Genomic DNA, 16290 nt, shown 5'->3' on the forward strand with positions numbered 1-16290 from the left:
TGACACATGGTTAGTAAATATTCTGAGTAACATTCTTGAGAGAGAAGAAATACACCATCACCAACTAAGCATTTTGTTTTAAATGTTATTTTTTAAAATTAGAGAGTCTAGTTTTTTAAAAACTTTCTAGCAAAATGTTTTAAATTCTATAACTATTATGTAATGAGTTAGAAATGGAAGAGATTAGGCATTTTAAGAAATATTGTCTTCTACTTTACCTCCTCCCCCATCCTTTATCCATATTTTTCTCCTGAAATATATTGAATATATTGCTCTTCCTATGGCTTGAGTTTGTTCCCCAGAGTTAGTGTGTTGAGAACTTTATCTTCAATGTGTAGCATGTTAGGAAATGATTACAACATGAAAACTTGTCATTGGAGAAGACTGGGTTCCTGATAGAAATGAGTTTAATTTGTTACCCTTGCCCTTCTTCAGTGGTATGACAACGAAAGGCTCTTAGTGCCAATCGCTTGACTTTCTAGGCTCCATAGCTGTAAAGCCAAGTAGATCTCTATTCTTTGTAAATTAACCAGACTCAAGTATTTTGTTATAGTAGCACAAAGCAGAGTAGGATAGTTCTTAGGCTTTTTTGTTGTTGTTGTTGTTGCAGAAATGAATGAAAACTGGACCTTGCAAATTTTAGGCTACAGATTGTAGTCAGAAAGATTTAGTACTACAGAGATGCATCTTAGAATAACTTTATCTTACTTCCAGGTTGAGTGTCTGCTGCTGTTATTTCGTGTGTGTGTGTGTGTGTGTGAGTGTGTGTGTGTGTGTGTGAGATAGAGAGAGAGAGAGAGTGTTCTGTTTCAGTATCCTAACTTCCTTCATTTGACCATCCTGTTTACTGTGGCCCAGTGTAAAGACAGTGTGGCTGCTGAATGGTACATGTTCCAGCAAACTTCACTTCTTCCGCTAAAGATGACTTGATTGGACCAATGCTTCATGCTGTATTGCACTGTTTGCAACAACATTGTGATTTTAATTGACTTGTTTTTCTGTTTCCTTTTTCATCAGAGCATTGCATCTTGATCATTACTTTGATTTTAACTGCTTATCAAGTTTTCTGGGGTGCAGATTTTCTTGCTAGAGACCACTATGTATTTTTACTTATGTTTATACTTATTAGTCAACCCCTGCCAATTATGTACTGACTACACTGTAATCTGTGATTGACGTGTGTGTCAACTTTCCAACGTGCCCACAAAGTCCCTTTATTGATGCTCAGCCGCTCCTTCATGGTGGATGACAGATTCTGTGAGGCTGTGTTTGATCTAATTCCCATCACCATTTTGAGCAAAGCAAGGGCTTATAAGAAATCTCCACTTTTTTTTCTTATTTATTGTCAAAGTGATGTACAGAGAGGTTACAGTTTCATACGTTAGGCCTTGGGTACATTTTTCTACTTCTTCAAGGTTAAAGATGGAATGAATTGCTTGGTAACTACTATCTGTATGTTCCCGATCGTTTGGAAACTCAACTTAGCAGGTAGCATGACATAAAAGTCATTACGACAGATCTAGTGTTCAGCCAGCACAGATTCAAGTTTATATGCAGCAAAATACAAGAATTCTCTTTTTTTCTTATTGGCTCTTTCCAAGTGCTTTACTGTATATACAAGAATATACTTAATGGAAATTCGTTTCTCCTTGAAGTTTTGCCCCCTTCTTATTAAAATGAAATCTGAAAGCCCATGAAGGTAAGTCTTTTGTAACTGTCATCTTGTACTGCCATTGAACTAATGCATTGCTTTGGTAAGGTCTAAGCAAAGCACTGGGCTTTCACATAACAATATTAGTTACTTTACTTAACATTGTTTTGCTTTTTCAAATGTTTCCATATTCCTCCTCCTTCTCTTCCATCAAGGAAGGCTAGACAAAGTGTCTGACAGCATCTTTACAACCTTGGCCCGTTCATGTCTAGCTAGTCCTTAGCAAACTTTAAAAATCTTGCTTTTAGCATTTGTTTTGTGGTTACTATAGCTGTGTTTTTTCCCCCCAAGAATCTAAATCCAATGACAGATCTGAAAATCCACCGAGTATTGTGTTTGTAGCAAGTGCTGCAATAGGCCTCTTGTAATTTGCTATACTTTAGTTTTCAATAATCTTTCCCAAGTTACTTTTGAATAGCTCCTCATTTGCATATATGTTCCTCACACTTGTTTACAATTCATGGTGGATTCCAGGATTATCTTATCTCCCCAGTTCTTGGTCTCCTTTGCTCTGGGGCAGGAAGACATAGTCTATTAGAAAGAATAGAACAGAACACTTGTCTTTTTTTTTTTTCAACCACATACATATTGTGAATAGAGCCAACGTCAGCTCTCAGACCCCTCTTGGTGTGTAATTAGGACCACATTGAGGCCTGCTGCAGCTGGCAGCCCCTCACCATTGCCTTTTTCTCCTGTGACCCTTGGTCCCTGTGACCTTTCCTGGGGTTAGTCCTAGGCCCTTTCCATTGTGTTCGTCCTGCAGTGACTCATGTGGAGTTGATTATTTCTTTGCTCACTTGGCCTTTCTGGTGCCATAACTCCAAGTCACTTCCATTTTCTCCTACTTCTGGCAGTCTTGTGTAAAGAAACGCTTTTGCAGACAGCTGGACCATTCATATGCATGGCTGGCTCTGCTGAGACCCAGGAGAAGTTAGAGGAGAGTTGTAAAATCTGGGGGTACCAGCCTTTAAAAAAATTGATCATGATGATGGTGTGGCCATTCATACATGCTCATGAAGTAGGCGTTCTGAAGTGTCCTTGCCTGTTATTGACAGTGAACCAGGGAGTTTGCTGGTCTGAAAGGCTCCTTTTTAAAGACTGACATATTCGTTGTTGTCGACTTGGGGCTATGCAGCAGGTCAAAGAAAATGCCATTATCAATTGCATAGTTACTATTGCTTTAAGACTTTTTAAAAATTGTAAAAGGTCCATTTAGCTGGTTGCTAATGGCTCACATCTGTAATCCTAGCTACTCAAGAGGCTGAGGTCTTAGAATTGTAATTTGAAGTCAGCCCAGGCAGGAAAGTCTGTGAGACTCTATCTACAATTAGACAGCCAAACAGCTAGAAGTGGAGGTGTGGCTCAAGTGGCAGAACACCAGCCTTGAGTGAAAGATCTAAGGGACAATGCCCAGGCCAAGTTCATGCCCCAGTACCACCAGCACGCGTGCGCGTACACACACACACACACACACACACACACGTACACACAGAGAGAATAACACTATCACTTAGAATATTTGTTACAGCTGATGCTAACACTTTTGCTTCTCCTTGCCCTTTCCTGGCCCTTTAAAATCACGGAATGATGTGTGCCAGCTGTTATTCTCATTTTGAAAGACTGTGTGTGGACAGATGATGCCAGTTTCTGATCAGAGTCTTTCTGGAGGGTGAACACCAGGACCTGATTGTTCTGACCCATCGTTTGGTATTCCTCTGATAGGTGTGTCAGTGTGAGACTTAATGACACTTCTGGACTTGTTTTTTAAAGGCCCGAGTGTCTGATTCCATCCTTGGAATCAGTTTCTCTCTTCCTCGTCTTTAAAATTTATTTTCATTAGTAGCACTGATAGAATAGCTTTTCTTTTCTTTTGTAGTGACTGGGTTTAAACTCAGGACCTTGTGCTTGGTTGGCAGTCAGGTGTTCTTCCACTTGAGCCATGCACCAAAGCTTTCTTTTTTGCCTTAAGTTATTTTTAGGATAGGGTCTACCTGTTTCTAATACCTGATCAGCTGTAACCCTCCTATTTATGGGAGGATTTATGTAAACCTCCTATTTATGCCTCCCATGTATCTGGGATGGGGTTTGTGCTACTGTTGACCAGCTTTTGTCAGTTAAGCTGAACTTCATGCCTGGGCTGGCTTCAAACCTTGGTCTTTCTGCTCTCTGCCTCCCGAGTTGCTGGCGGCATGTATGTGAGCTACCTCTTCGAGCGATGGCTAATTTTGAATGAGGAGTTCCTAGTCCTTCAAATATAATACCATTTTCTTCTTTAGTATTGGGAATTGAACCCAGAGCATCATGTAAGCTACAACCCCAAACACAGTCCCCTCCCCCCATTTTTTTGGCTGGCCTTGAACTTTCAGCCCCCTGCCTTAGGCTCTTGAGTAGCTAGGATTACAGGCATGAATCACCATGCCCAGGTGTAAATGTGGTAGTTTTTTGGATTGAGCCTGAGATTTCCTCCTCCATCTGTGTCAACATTTGTTTGTCTGCTGTTGTCCCTCACCAAATGTCCATCTGGCCCTCTAAAATGACTACTAAGAACTTCAAGATTGCTCCTCCTGGCATTCCAGGTTTCTTTCTTTGAGCTCCACTCCCTGCAGCTCTACTCACTATCTCTCTACCTTTATTCAGATGTGCTCTCTCCCCTGCCTGTTTACAGACAGCAATCACCATAGAGCCTGTGTTTCTCAGGGAATTCTCATCCAAGTAAATGCATACCAGAAATCCAAACCATGCCGTTGGTCAGAGCGGCGAGGATACAGCAAAATGGACAGGTGAATTGGTTCCAACAGTGTTTCAGTGGTGTCTGCTTTCCCAGTCTAAACTCAGTTCTCCCTCTTCTATCTCCTCTTGTCCATGCCTTAAATATTTCTTAAACACTTAAATGTGTCCTGTTATTTCTCTAGCACAGCTCCCCATTCTTCATAATAGCCTTCTAATTTGTCTTCAGTCTTGCTCCATGTTGCAGCGTAAATGGTGCTTCAAAAGTACAGGTCTGAGCTTGTCCTTGCCTACAGAAAAATTTTGTTCTCTCAGGATAAGAGCCAAGCACCTCCACATGATTTATATTCTTCATTTTGCTTTGGTTTCTGTCCCGTACCCCTCCCCGCCCCCCCCCTTTATGGCCTTCCCTCAGGGCATAGAACCCTCCCTTCTTACTCTCTTCTCTAGCTCCTCTGCGCACCCCGGTTCTGCAAACATACTGACCCTTCTGCTCACAGTCCCTCCCTTTTCTTCTTCCTCCCTTTCCACTCCATCCCCCAACATTATTCCTCAATTTCAGCCAGTCCTCATTTCCTCTGAGAAACCTTCCACCTCTAAAACAAAGAGTTGTTAAATAAAATGGTTGAATTAAGGGTTTTTGTCAAAAGAGGAAGAGAAGTGGAGGGTGAGGCTGGGGAACGAGGCGCCTGCGCAAGGAAAACTTGCCAAGGTCGGGGAGGATCAGACCTGGACCTTTTAGTTTGAAGTTGCTTTGTGGTGCTTAGCTGCCTTCTGTTCAGGTTGTTCTCTAAGACAATTAGAGCAGAAAAACCCCTTGCAGAAAAATCAAGGCTAAACATGAGAACACTCTAGGACCATGGAAGTGGAGACCACTGCTAGAGACAGAAGCTTTCTTGTCTGTGTAAGTTGACATGTTCCTGAAGCCTGCTTTTTAGGGGCCATCAGACATAGAATGCAATTCTGTTTCTTTCTAAGACCATTTTGGCTGATAAAAATGGTGTCATATGCACTGTGTCTTTGCCTGAAGGTATCATGTTCATGTTCCGCTTTGTTATTGGTTATTTTTTAAAGGTTCTGATTGAAAAATAAAGTTGCTATCTGAATAGTTGCAAGGTTAGGTAAATGTGTATTGTGTCTTCTCCTGTACCTTCTCGTACCTGACCATAAGCCTTGGGGGGAGGGGGCACTGGGTTTCATCTGTTCATACTTGCGTTCCTCTGATAGCACAGTGCCTGGGACACAGCAGGTGTGCATCATGAATTTGTTCAAGCTGGGTGTGGCGGCTCACACCTGTAATCCTAGCTACTGGGGAGGTTGAGATTGGGAGAATCATGAGACCTCCATCTCAACTAATGGAAAGCTAGGTGAGATTCACCCCACCTACATAGAAAGTGTCAATAGGATTGAGGTCCAAGCCAGCTGGGCAAAAAGCAAACAATAATGGAGGCAGAAAGGACCAGAGGCATGGTTCAAGAGCAGTAGTGCACCTTGCTAGCAAGCATAAAACCCTGAATCCACCAAAAAGAACAATAAATTTAAAAAAAGAGTTTGCTCAGTAGAGGGTGAAGTCCCCTGCGTTGAGCGTTTAAATGTTGGACTTTCTTCTTGCACTTGGACTTTTTTCTTTTGGTTCACGGCCTTTGGTTCAGGCTGAAAGGCCTTCAGGAATTACGCCTTCCACATCGCTGTAACTCACATCATCACCCCAAATATGTGTCTTATTTATTGAATGAGCTGATTGACAGAGTGTTACCCTTAAAAAGTTGGGTGCTTTAAGACGTTCATTTGGAAATTATTTCAGGGTCTTAGATACATTATTTCTTTTAATATTCCAAATGAAGAAAAACTTCAACAGGAGACTAAAAATTACATGTGATGGATACAAAGACTAGCTAAATGGATTAAGAAAAAAAAAGTATTTTGTGGGCCAGGCATGATGACACATTTCTGTAATTACGGAACTTGAGAGGTAGAGGAAGGAGGATCAAGAGTTCTACTATGGGCCACATAGGCAGATCCTGTCTCTCCTCCAAAAAAAATTGGATTTCACTTCTCTAATTAAAACCATGTAGGATTAGTCTTGAATAATCAAGAATTTTGAAACAGACACATTTTAGTTCTTTTTAGTTACTGTAGGAAACTCATTTTGTTTCTAATTGATAAATAGCATGTGTTGAAATAGGTTGAAAATAGCGATCCATCTTTCTTTTAAAAAGGAAATCACTACATTTCATGCACAACAAGCTTCTTTTAAAAAGAAAACTACTTCAAGAATTTCCTATTTTGAAAAACTATACTGATCCTAAAGCCAAGTTTTTATCCACTAACTTAATCACAGTTATTCCCTAAGCTTGGGGAAAAAAAATCTATGAGAAAGTATGATATAGAAGTCTGGGGAGAGGGATAATTCCAAAAGACAGCCTTGATTGTCTTTAGGAACGCAAAGGCAATTCTTCAAAAACAAAGTAATCAAATCTAAAAACTCAGGAAGAACTTTTCCCTAAGGATTATCCTGGCAGTGTGTTGAAAAGGGGTTATAAAAGCAATAAGTTCACAACCTGAACAATAAGTTAAGTAAACGTTAGAGAAGTATTTCCTTTCTTATTCTAGGATGAGGTATACCTTCAGGTTTTCTTGGCCTGCAGAAACTCTCCTAAGCCTGGGATGGCATATAAAGCACCATCTGTTACATGTAACAAATTACTTTCTATGTAGAGGGGAGGCAAAGGCTTAGAGCTCTACAACTGAGGAAATACCAGCTCTTCTCTGTAACCTCAGGATTTAAGGAAGAGTAACTCTGCCAGACCCAATTTGGGGAGCCCTCCAAAGACTTCTACTGCCTGGAGAGAAGAGTTGCCCTGGTTTGTGAGTTGAATGGGGTACTGCACACAGAGGCTTTGGTTTTGTGTTGTTGTTGTTGTTTTGGGTACCCCCCCCCAAGAATGTTGTTACCTGGGGCTTTCCTGGGAACAAAGTGACTGAAGCATCTTCATAGACATTTCGGTCATCCACTCAGAACAGTAGAGAGAGGATAGAATTGTGTTTGCATTGATCAGGATATATCTGAGGATATGGAAGGGGCTGCAGGAGAACATTCTCTTTGTTAGATCATTCCTTCTGAAACTAGCAAGTGAGATAAGCCCAAACAGTTCTGGGTCTTTTTTTTTTTTTTTTTTTTGCCAGTCCTGGGCCTTGGACTCAGGGCCTGAACACTGTCCCTGGCTTCTTTTTGCTCAAGGCTAGCACTCTGCCGCTTGAGCTACAGCGCCACTTCTGGCCATTTTCTATATATGTGGTGCTGGGGAATCGAACCCAGGGCCTCATGTATACGAGGCAAGCTCTCTTGCCACTAGGCCATATCCCCAGCCCCAGTTCTGGGTCTTTTACATGAGGAAGGGAACCCAGTTGAAATTACTACCTCTTAGAAGTTAGGGAAACAGAGGTATGTGTGTATTTGTAGATATATGTCTGTACATGCCTGCTTTGTGTATGTATATATAAAGTGTGTGTACAAGAGAAGGAGTAATGAAGGGAAAAATAGACTCTTGAAATGAATGAGAATTTATCGTCTGGATGCCAACACATTTTCCCATACAGTGTCAGCAGATTTTTGCATACAAAACTTATTTTTTGAAAAGTTCATGTTATAAATTAAAACCACACAGCCTAACAACAGTGACTCCTTATCCTATGAGTTTTGGTAAAAAGCAGAGATTTTGTGTCCATGGTGTTTTGTTTGTTTGTTTTGGTCTTTGGAAGACAGAGATGAACAAGGTTTGATAAATGTAGGAACTGCTTATTCTTTTCCTCCCTCCTTGCTTCCCTCCCTCCCTCCCTCCCTTTCTCTCTCTCTCTCTCTCTCTTCCTTCCCTCCTTTTTGCAGTTTTTTTTAAGTTTAGAATATTGGTGAGAAAAATCTATACTATCTTTAGACAGTGACAGTTGTGTCAGGCCCTGTCAAGCATTTGAATAATGAGGCATTCAAATTAATTTGGTCATTTTTGTCAACATTTTGCTCATGCAGTGTAAGGATCTATGCCATGTACTGATAGAGAGACTTACCTTCATGGGCTGATAGTGGTTGTTGATGATTGGGTTGTGGATGGTGGCCTTTTATTGGGAAAACAACTTGACAATTTGTATCAAGAGTCTTAAAGATACTTTTGAGTTCTGGTGGCTCACACCTATAATCCTAGCTACTCAGGAGGCTGAGATCTGAGAATCACAGGAAGACAAATCTGAAAGAGTTATTCTTAATTAACCAACAAAAAGTCAGAAATAGAGGTATGATGTAAATGGTAGAGTGCCAACCTTGAAGGAAAAAGCTAAGCCTTACAACGAGTCCTGGGTTCAAGCCTCAATACCAGTCCTCTAAAGAAAGATTTATGGACAGCCCTCTAAAGAAAGTATTTATGGCAGCATTATCTGTAATAGGGAAAAAAGAACACACAAAAAATGATCTCTATCTATCTACCCACCCAGACATGTTAAAAAGTAGCTTAATTTTCTGAAAGGGAATGGTAAGGGAGACTAAAATACATCCATTTAATCTGTAGCTGCTACCAATAATGTTTATGGAGAATTTTAATAAGGAAAAATTATCATTAGATAATAAAATATAAAAAGACTTAAAACTCCCATGCCTTAACAGTTATATAAACATAGACATATATGAAATGGGTTAGGAGGAGGTGCGTCGAAGCAGTGACCTGTTGCTTGCAGGTGGTGGGATTGTTATGTTCATTTCCACTTTATGCATTAGTGTATTTTCCCATCAGTTCCACAGTGAATATGTGAATTTAAAAATAATCAGTGGATAGTTGCTTTCTGTTCACAGTGTCCTATTTATACAAGTAACATACTCATTGTTAAATAGGTGAGGAAAATCTTGAATAGGTTGCTTAAAATAATAGCCATCATGATGCTAACAGGAGATGTTTTTGAAAAAGTTCTGAATGAGATAAACATGGCAGTCTAAAAACAATGGCCATGTGATTCCAATCAGAATTCTGTTCCATCTGATAGAAGTCAAGATTCTGTTTTTAATTTTTTCAATGAAGTATTCAAATTCTACGCACGCTACAGCGGAGGTCAAATGAATTTTTGGCAAGCAGTGTGCTGGAGCAGCTTGTGGTGGAGTGGGCTGGTGTGCTCTTACTCAGGACCTTTTCTAGATCAGAAGATCGGACGCAAGCTCCTCCATGAACCACATGGCATGTGAGATGGTCAGATAATCAGTGGCCATGCAGAACATGACACACAAATCAGAGGAGGTGAGGCAGTGAGGGGTGAGGTTTCCTTAAGGTAAAGTTCTGCAGGTGACCAAGATGACACACATGTGAAGGCCATTACCTGTCGTAAGGATGACAGGAGCCTTGTTTTGTTATGATAAACTTGGCCAGATAAAACTCTTCACTTGCCCAAGCAAATATATGTGTGTGTGTTGGGGCGGATATTGGAGTATATGTGTTTGTTTTTTCTGATAACTTACTAGTAAAAACAATAATATTAACATAAAAGTTTTTAATGTTTGGAAGGTAATACTTTTGAAAATGGCATGACATTGAATTATTTTCCAGTAGCTCTACTCTGGCTCGTACACATCTCACTTTCTGTGTGGTCACTGACATTCCTTGTTGAGGTTCTGTGGGTGGCTGTAAATAACGGAATACAACCCCTTGTTCTTCTTGCCATAATTTTCTAAGAAACTGAGCAAGTGTACTGTGGAAAAATATAATAACAAATACTCAGTAAATGTCACAAATGGTTACAATTTCCCAAATCAACAGAGATTATTTAAGAGTAACCCAAAAGGAAGACTTCATAATAAAGGACATTCCTGGGTGCTCGTTTTTAGGTAGCAGGAATGAACTGTGCATCTTTAAAAGACATCTGTAAAGCAGACCATGTGCTAAGGTTAAAGATTACTCTGAAAATGGTGTCACTGTTGTTTGCTTTTTTTTTTTTTTTTAACAAACAAATGACTAGAGAAAGATTTGGCACAAAGAAAAAATAATCCTCTTTGTCCTTGTTGTCTCCAGGAAGGGTCTCCTGTTAACAAGGTGTGTGAGTGTTCACTGTTTTCTAGTGGTTCTTACCCTTGCACCAAGTGAGAATTCAAATAAACTAGAAGAGTTTCTTATAGCTGGGCGCTCCTGCTGACATGCGGGTCAGACCACTGTGGCCTCTACTACTGTCTAAAAAAGATGAGCAAAGAAAAATGGAAAGTCCATGGGCTGATTATCAATGACCTATATAAACTTGAACTTACAACTCTTAAACATTGGAATGCCTGGAATAGAAAGAAAATGCTGTTTTCCGTACCAGATGCTGTGTTGCAAGGGTACCTTGCTTAGAATTACTATACAGTTTAAACTTTCTTCGCACAAATTACTGTGCATGTAGAATTCTCCCTTTCATTTGTGTAGTATTGTCATCAGATTTAGTTGTATTTCATAGTGATAGGTTCTATGACCATCCTGGCTAAGCAGTGGTAGACTATGCAGATAAAATAACCAACCTCATTTAGTGTGGTGCCTGGCGTATGGAGGTACTTAGTGTACTGTTGTTGGTTTTTAATATATAAATTTAAAAAATATATAATATGTTACACAATATAAACATAATATATAGTATATATTACGTATAATGTATATATGAGTAAGCAAATGCAGGAATTAAAAAGGATAGCTACAACATGCTAAGTTTAGATGAGTTGGGTGGTGTATGACTCTTTGAAGTGCAATTGGGAATTGCCTATATGAAGGTGTTGCTTTCATTTTAAGAAACTTTTATGGGGTACTTCCTCTCTTCTCAATATAAGAACTTATAGTATTGAATAGGATGTCATCAAAGGCATAGATGAGGAAGAAATGAGTCATAGTTGAAGAAGCATGGATGTAATTTTACCAATTCAATTTATTTGCCTTGTTTAGTGTCCATCTCTCCCACTAGAATATAAGGCATATATTTTGTCTGTGTGTTTATTTATTTATCAATGCAATGAAAATCATATTCAGTAAATATTTGTTGTATGAAGAAATTATTTTGATAGGTATCTGTTGCTCTGACCCAGCTTTCCTGTCTGCCTTTATCCCTTTCTGTTCTCCTCCTGCCTCATCTCCCTCCCACCATGGAGGGCCAAGTTCAATGGCAACACGTCTGCACCTGATATTCTTTCTTTTTTGAATAGCCCACCATGAGCCTAAGTTTCCCAACTAAAAAAAAAAAAAAAAAGATTGTTGTGAAGTTTAGTGTATGAGAAATACTGGCATGGGTTCTGGTTCTTCATAATTTCTAGATGTGATTTTGTTGCTATTTGGTAATGTAGAGAAGGACTAGTTTTGTTGAGTTTAGGTGCTTGTGAGATGTATGCTTGTGAGATGCTTGTGAGACAGCACTATGGGCCTTTGAATGTTTTCTTTTGGAATGATTATCTCTCTGAAATAAAAGGCATTCCCGTACCTTAGGAGAAGGAGTAAAGCCAAGTCTAGTCTAGTGGCTAGTGATCCATGTGCAAGTGGGACAGCCTGGGTCTTTACATGCCTAGGATTTGACATACTGTATACAGGGCCATTAAAATTGAGGACAGCCATCTTGCTTACAACTCTGTAGTGTTCAGAGTAAAGATTTCAATAACTTTTATGATTTAGACTTTCTCTATCTCACTTTTTTTCTTCCTTTTTTTTTTTTTTAATATGTTCTAGTGAGCCAAGGCCTGGATTTCCTCTGGAAGTCTGTCCCGCCTGCTTCTGGAATTGGGCGCTATGCATCCTGACCTTGGACCCTTACGGATACTGCTGTATGTTACTCTTGCAATTCTGTGTTCTTCTGTCAGTTCAGGTAAGAGGAGACCCAGAGTAGCAGGGATATTGGGTAAAACCTTTCCTCATGTTTGCCCTATAAAAGACAAATTTTGACTTCAACATTTTGCCAAAATTAGCAGTTTGTAAAGATGGTCCTGTGATTTGCTACATGGTCTTTAAAAAATTAATTCATTAAGTAATGTAAGGATCTCTTCTTAGTGTCTTGAGCCTTCGCAATCCTTTCCATCTCTTTGCAATGTATGTGTATGATTTATTAAAATTTATAAAATTATTTTATAGAAGAAATAACCTTTACTTAAATAATATCAGGGCTGGGAATGTGGCTTAGTGTTGGAGTGCTTGCCTGGCATGCATGAAGCCCTGGGTTCAATTCCTCAGCACCACATAAACAGAAAGAGCCAGAGTGGTGCTGTGGCTCAAGTGGTAGAGTGCTAGCCTTGAGCAAAAGGAAGACAGGCACAGTGCTCAGGCCCTGAGTCCAAGCCCCAGGACTGGCAAAAAAGAAAAAATAAGGAAAAGGAAAAAGAAATAATAACATCGGTTATGAACCAAATCCTACTAGTAAAATAGGAGAGGATTCTTCTTATTTTGAAAGTGATTTTTGCCTTTTGGGGGTTTTAGCTTCTGTGTGTGTGTGTGTGTGTGTGTGTGTGTGTGTGTGTGTCTGTGTCTGTGTGTCTGTGTGTCTGTGTGTCTGTGTCTATGTGTGTATTTGGGCTTTAACTCAAGGTATTGTGTTCTCAATAGGCTTTTTTGTGCAAGGCTAGTGAGCTACCGCTTGAGACACAGCTCCACTTCTGGCTTTTTTGCTGGCTAATTGGAGAGAACAGTCTTTCAGATTTGTCTTCCTGGGCTGGCTTCAAACCTTGATCCTCAGATCATAGCCTCCTGAATAGCTAGGATTATAGGCCTGAGCCACCAGTACCCAGCTTTACTTGCATGTTTGTAATAAGCTATTTCCTCAAAAGAACAGTTTGAGATTCCTCATTAATAAATTGGGATTTTTCTGATTCATAAGCATTCTTATTTAATCTACCTTTATTGAGAAGTCCTAGACAAACATTTTCTTCCAAAAGATCGCCTTATAAGAACTTTGTGTGAACTTTTGTAAATATTGAGAGCTACCACCTCTACATCTAAGAGATTGCCTTTGGTATAACAATTCAGATGAGATGCATTTAATGGACTTTCCTTCTCTCTCTTCTTATCTCCCTTTCTGGCCTCGATTACTATTCCCTTATAGACCTGGCACCTTATTTCCTATCCGAGCCACTCTCTGCTGTCCAGAAGCTTGGCAGACCTGTCGCGCTCCACTGTGCTGCTAAGCCCGCGACTGCTCACATCTCGTGGCTGCATAACGGGAGAAGGTTGGATAGAAACGTGGAGCACATTAAGATCCACCGGGGGACTTTGACGATTCTTTCTCTCAGCCCCTCCCTCGTGGGTTACTACCAATGCATCGCTAACACTAGCATCGGGGCAATTGTGAGCAGCCCTGCAACAGTATCTGCTGCCGGTGAGTTCAGTGTGGTCCTTGTCTCTGGAGGTGGTTGTTTTTTCTTTTTTTTTCTGAATGACTCTGTTTGAATGTACTTGCATGTTTGAATGGTGGGGAGAATATAGTGTGAGATAATATGGTATGAGACATGAAGAGACTCTTAGGAGTTATTATTCTGTCCTTTCCCCTTTGAAATGTCTGTATTCTAGCCCATTGTCTTCATCTGTCACAAAACTAAAAGAATCATTGTTTTTTAAATTACACAAGACAAGGTGTAACTGTTTTGTACATCACCTTTATAAGAACAATAAAAATAATTTAAACAAAGGTGATTTGGGGAAAGTGAGGAAGAGGATAGGGAAGAATTGGAATATGGTGGAGGAGGTGAATTTTTCAAATTACACTGTGTGTGTGTGTGTGTGTGTGTGTGTGTGTGTAGCAATGAAACCTCTCCTATTATGAATGTATAGTAACTCCAAAATAAAAGAAAAAAAATCCAAAAAACAAAGTTATACAAGACAGTTTTCTAATTTGAACTGTGAGAAATTTCTTTATGCGGTATTAAAAGCCATCCATAACAATAATAACAAAAAAAGAGCTGCTGTCTTTTTTTGGACACTTGGTTATTTTGTGCAGTCATTTATCTTTCTTTCACATCTAATTGTTTTATTTGCCTTGATTACTAAGTGATTTTAATGTGTTTAATTGAAAACACACTAAAGAAACAGGAAAGAAAATATAACTGACTGTAAAGAGAGGAATGCGGAGTATTAAACTTACAGAAAATCTGGAATGCGTAGCTTTTCTTAGGAAGTTTGAGCCATCTGCCTTTCAAATGGTGATGGATTCCAGTAATGGAAAACGTCTTTGTTGGGGCACCCCTATTTACAGAACAAATCTGGATTCCCCAGGAGTAGTGAGTTTGTCATAACTGAGAAGAGTAAATGTTTTTGTAGAGCTGTGACCCATGCACAGCTCCAAGACACACACTGGAGGGCTGGATTCCTCGTGGCAGGCTGCTGAATTCCTTGGGCATTGGAGATGATAAAGAGCCCTTCCAGCATGCTGTGTCTGCAGTGAACTTAAAGGGGAACGGAGTCAAGACTGAGTTAGTAGGTGCAGATAACTCCGGTGATACTGTTTTGTTTTATCATGTCCTAGGTTTGTTTCTAGAAGTCATTGTATTGCCATATGAGTGAGTATGTACAAACAGGGAAAGTGCATTTTGATGAAGGCGTGGCTGGAGGAGGTTTTTCTTCACAGAATGGGAATAATTATGCTTTATGGTTCTCCTGGGTGTTTTAGGAGCAGTTTTTTTTTTTTCCCCCAGTAGGCCTCCAAAGGCTGTGACTCCTAAAAATAGGATGCCATGACTTCACGGGTATTTCTCAAGCATGCACCAATGCCCCAAATGCTGTCTCAGATAAAAGCATCTCATTGAGGGGTGCAATAATTCACACCTGCAATCTTAGCACTTGTAATGGAGAAAGGAGTGAGACATGAGGTCAAAGCCAGCCTGGGCTGCAAAGAGAGGCTTTGTGTCAATAACCAAAAACCAAAGGAAACAAACAAAAGTATGCTCCCTTCCGGACTGGGGTTAGCTACCCTAAAGGGCTATGGTGCAGATGCTTCTAAGTTTTAAATTGCCTGTGGGAGAGAGAATTCAGTGTTGCATTCATTCACTCATTTGCTTACCTATTGACTTATTTATTTCAGTTCTTGGTGATTTTGATTCATCAGCTAAGCCTGCTATTACAGCAGAAGAAAGAAGCACAGGCTTCATTGGCTGTCAGGTACCAGAGAGTAACCCCAAAGCTGAGGTGCGCTATAAGATCCGGGGAAAGTGGCTGAAACATTCCACAGGTAAGTATTTTTGTGAAAAGCCAACAGCACACCAGAACACATATTCATATCTTAACCTGCGGCTCTGTGCATACTATGGAGTACCATACAAAACTATACAAAACATAGTCTGTACTCTCACAAGTCAAGGGAAGAAACGAAGGCATGTGGTTATATAGGTGATTATACTTCCAATACCCCAAAGGCCAGCTCTCTCAATCATTTAGGCCAAAATCACATGTCACTTCTTCAGAGAAGACTGCTCACAGGGCACTACAGCAACAATATACCTTGTCACTTGTGTCTCTTTATTCAGCTTGGGTTTTCTTCATAGATTTATCATACCTGATATATGTTTGTTACCTTTTATTAGCCAGAAGACAGGGGTGCACACCTGTAATAGTAGCTACTCAGGATGCTGAGATATGAGGATCACAGTTCGAAGGCAGCCTAAGCAGGAAAGTCCAAGAGACTCTTATCTCAAATTAACCAAAAATTAACTCCTATCTCTAAAAAGCCCAAAGTGGAGGTGTGACTCAAGAAGCAGAGCAGCCAGGATGAAGCAAAAAAGCTAAGCGACAACAACCAGGCCACACACACATACGTACACACAGGCACACGCACGCGCACACACACATTACCTCTGTCTTTGTCACCCATAAGTGCCTACTGGAATGAATGTT

The 16290-nt window shown here is 40.0% G+C and overlaps 1 protein-coding gene across 3 annotated transcripts in view; it reads left to right on the forward strand.

The window, feature by feature from the left end:
- Positions 1 to 16290, forward strand: part of Cdon (cell adhesion associated, oncogene regulated) — an 80671-nt gene that overhangs the window by 22008 nt on the left and 42373 nt on the right. For all 3 annotated transcript variants that reach the window (XM_048343689.1, XM_048343688.1, XM_048343690.1), the window contains exons 2-4: positions 12148 to 12283; positions 13511 to 13783; positions 15482 to 15628. In XM_048343689.1, the coding sequence (XP_048199646.1) occupies positions 12208 to 12283; positions 13511 to 13783; positions 15482 to 15628 (496 nt within the window). In that variant the 5' untranslated portion in view covers positions 12148 to 12207. The remainder of the gene's footprint in view (positions 1 to 12147; positions 12284 to 13510; positions 13784 to 15481; positions 15629 to 16290) is intronic.

This window comes from Perognathus longimembris, chromosome 3 (genome assembly GCF_023159225.1).
Source record: "Perognathus longimembris pacificus isolate PPM17 chromosome 3, ASM2315922v1, whole genome shotgun sequence".
Taxonomy (NCBI): Eukaryota; Metazoa; Chordata; class Mammalia; order Rodentia; family Heteromyidae; genus Perognathus; species Perognathus longimembris.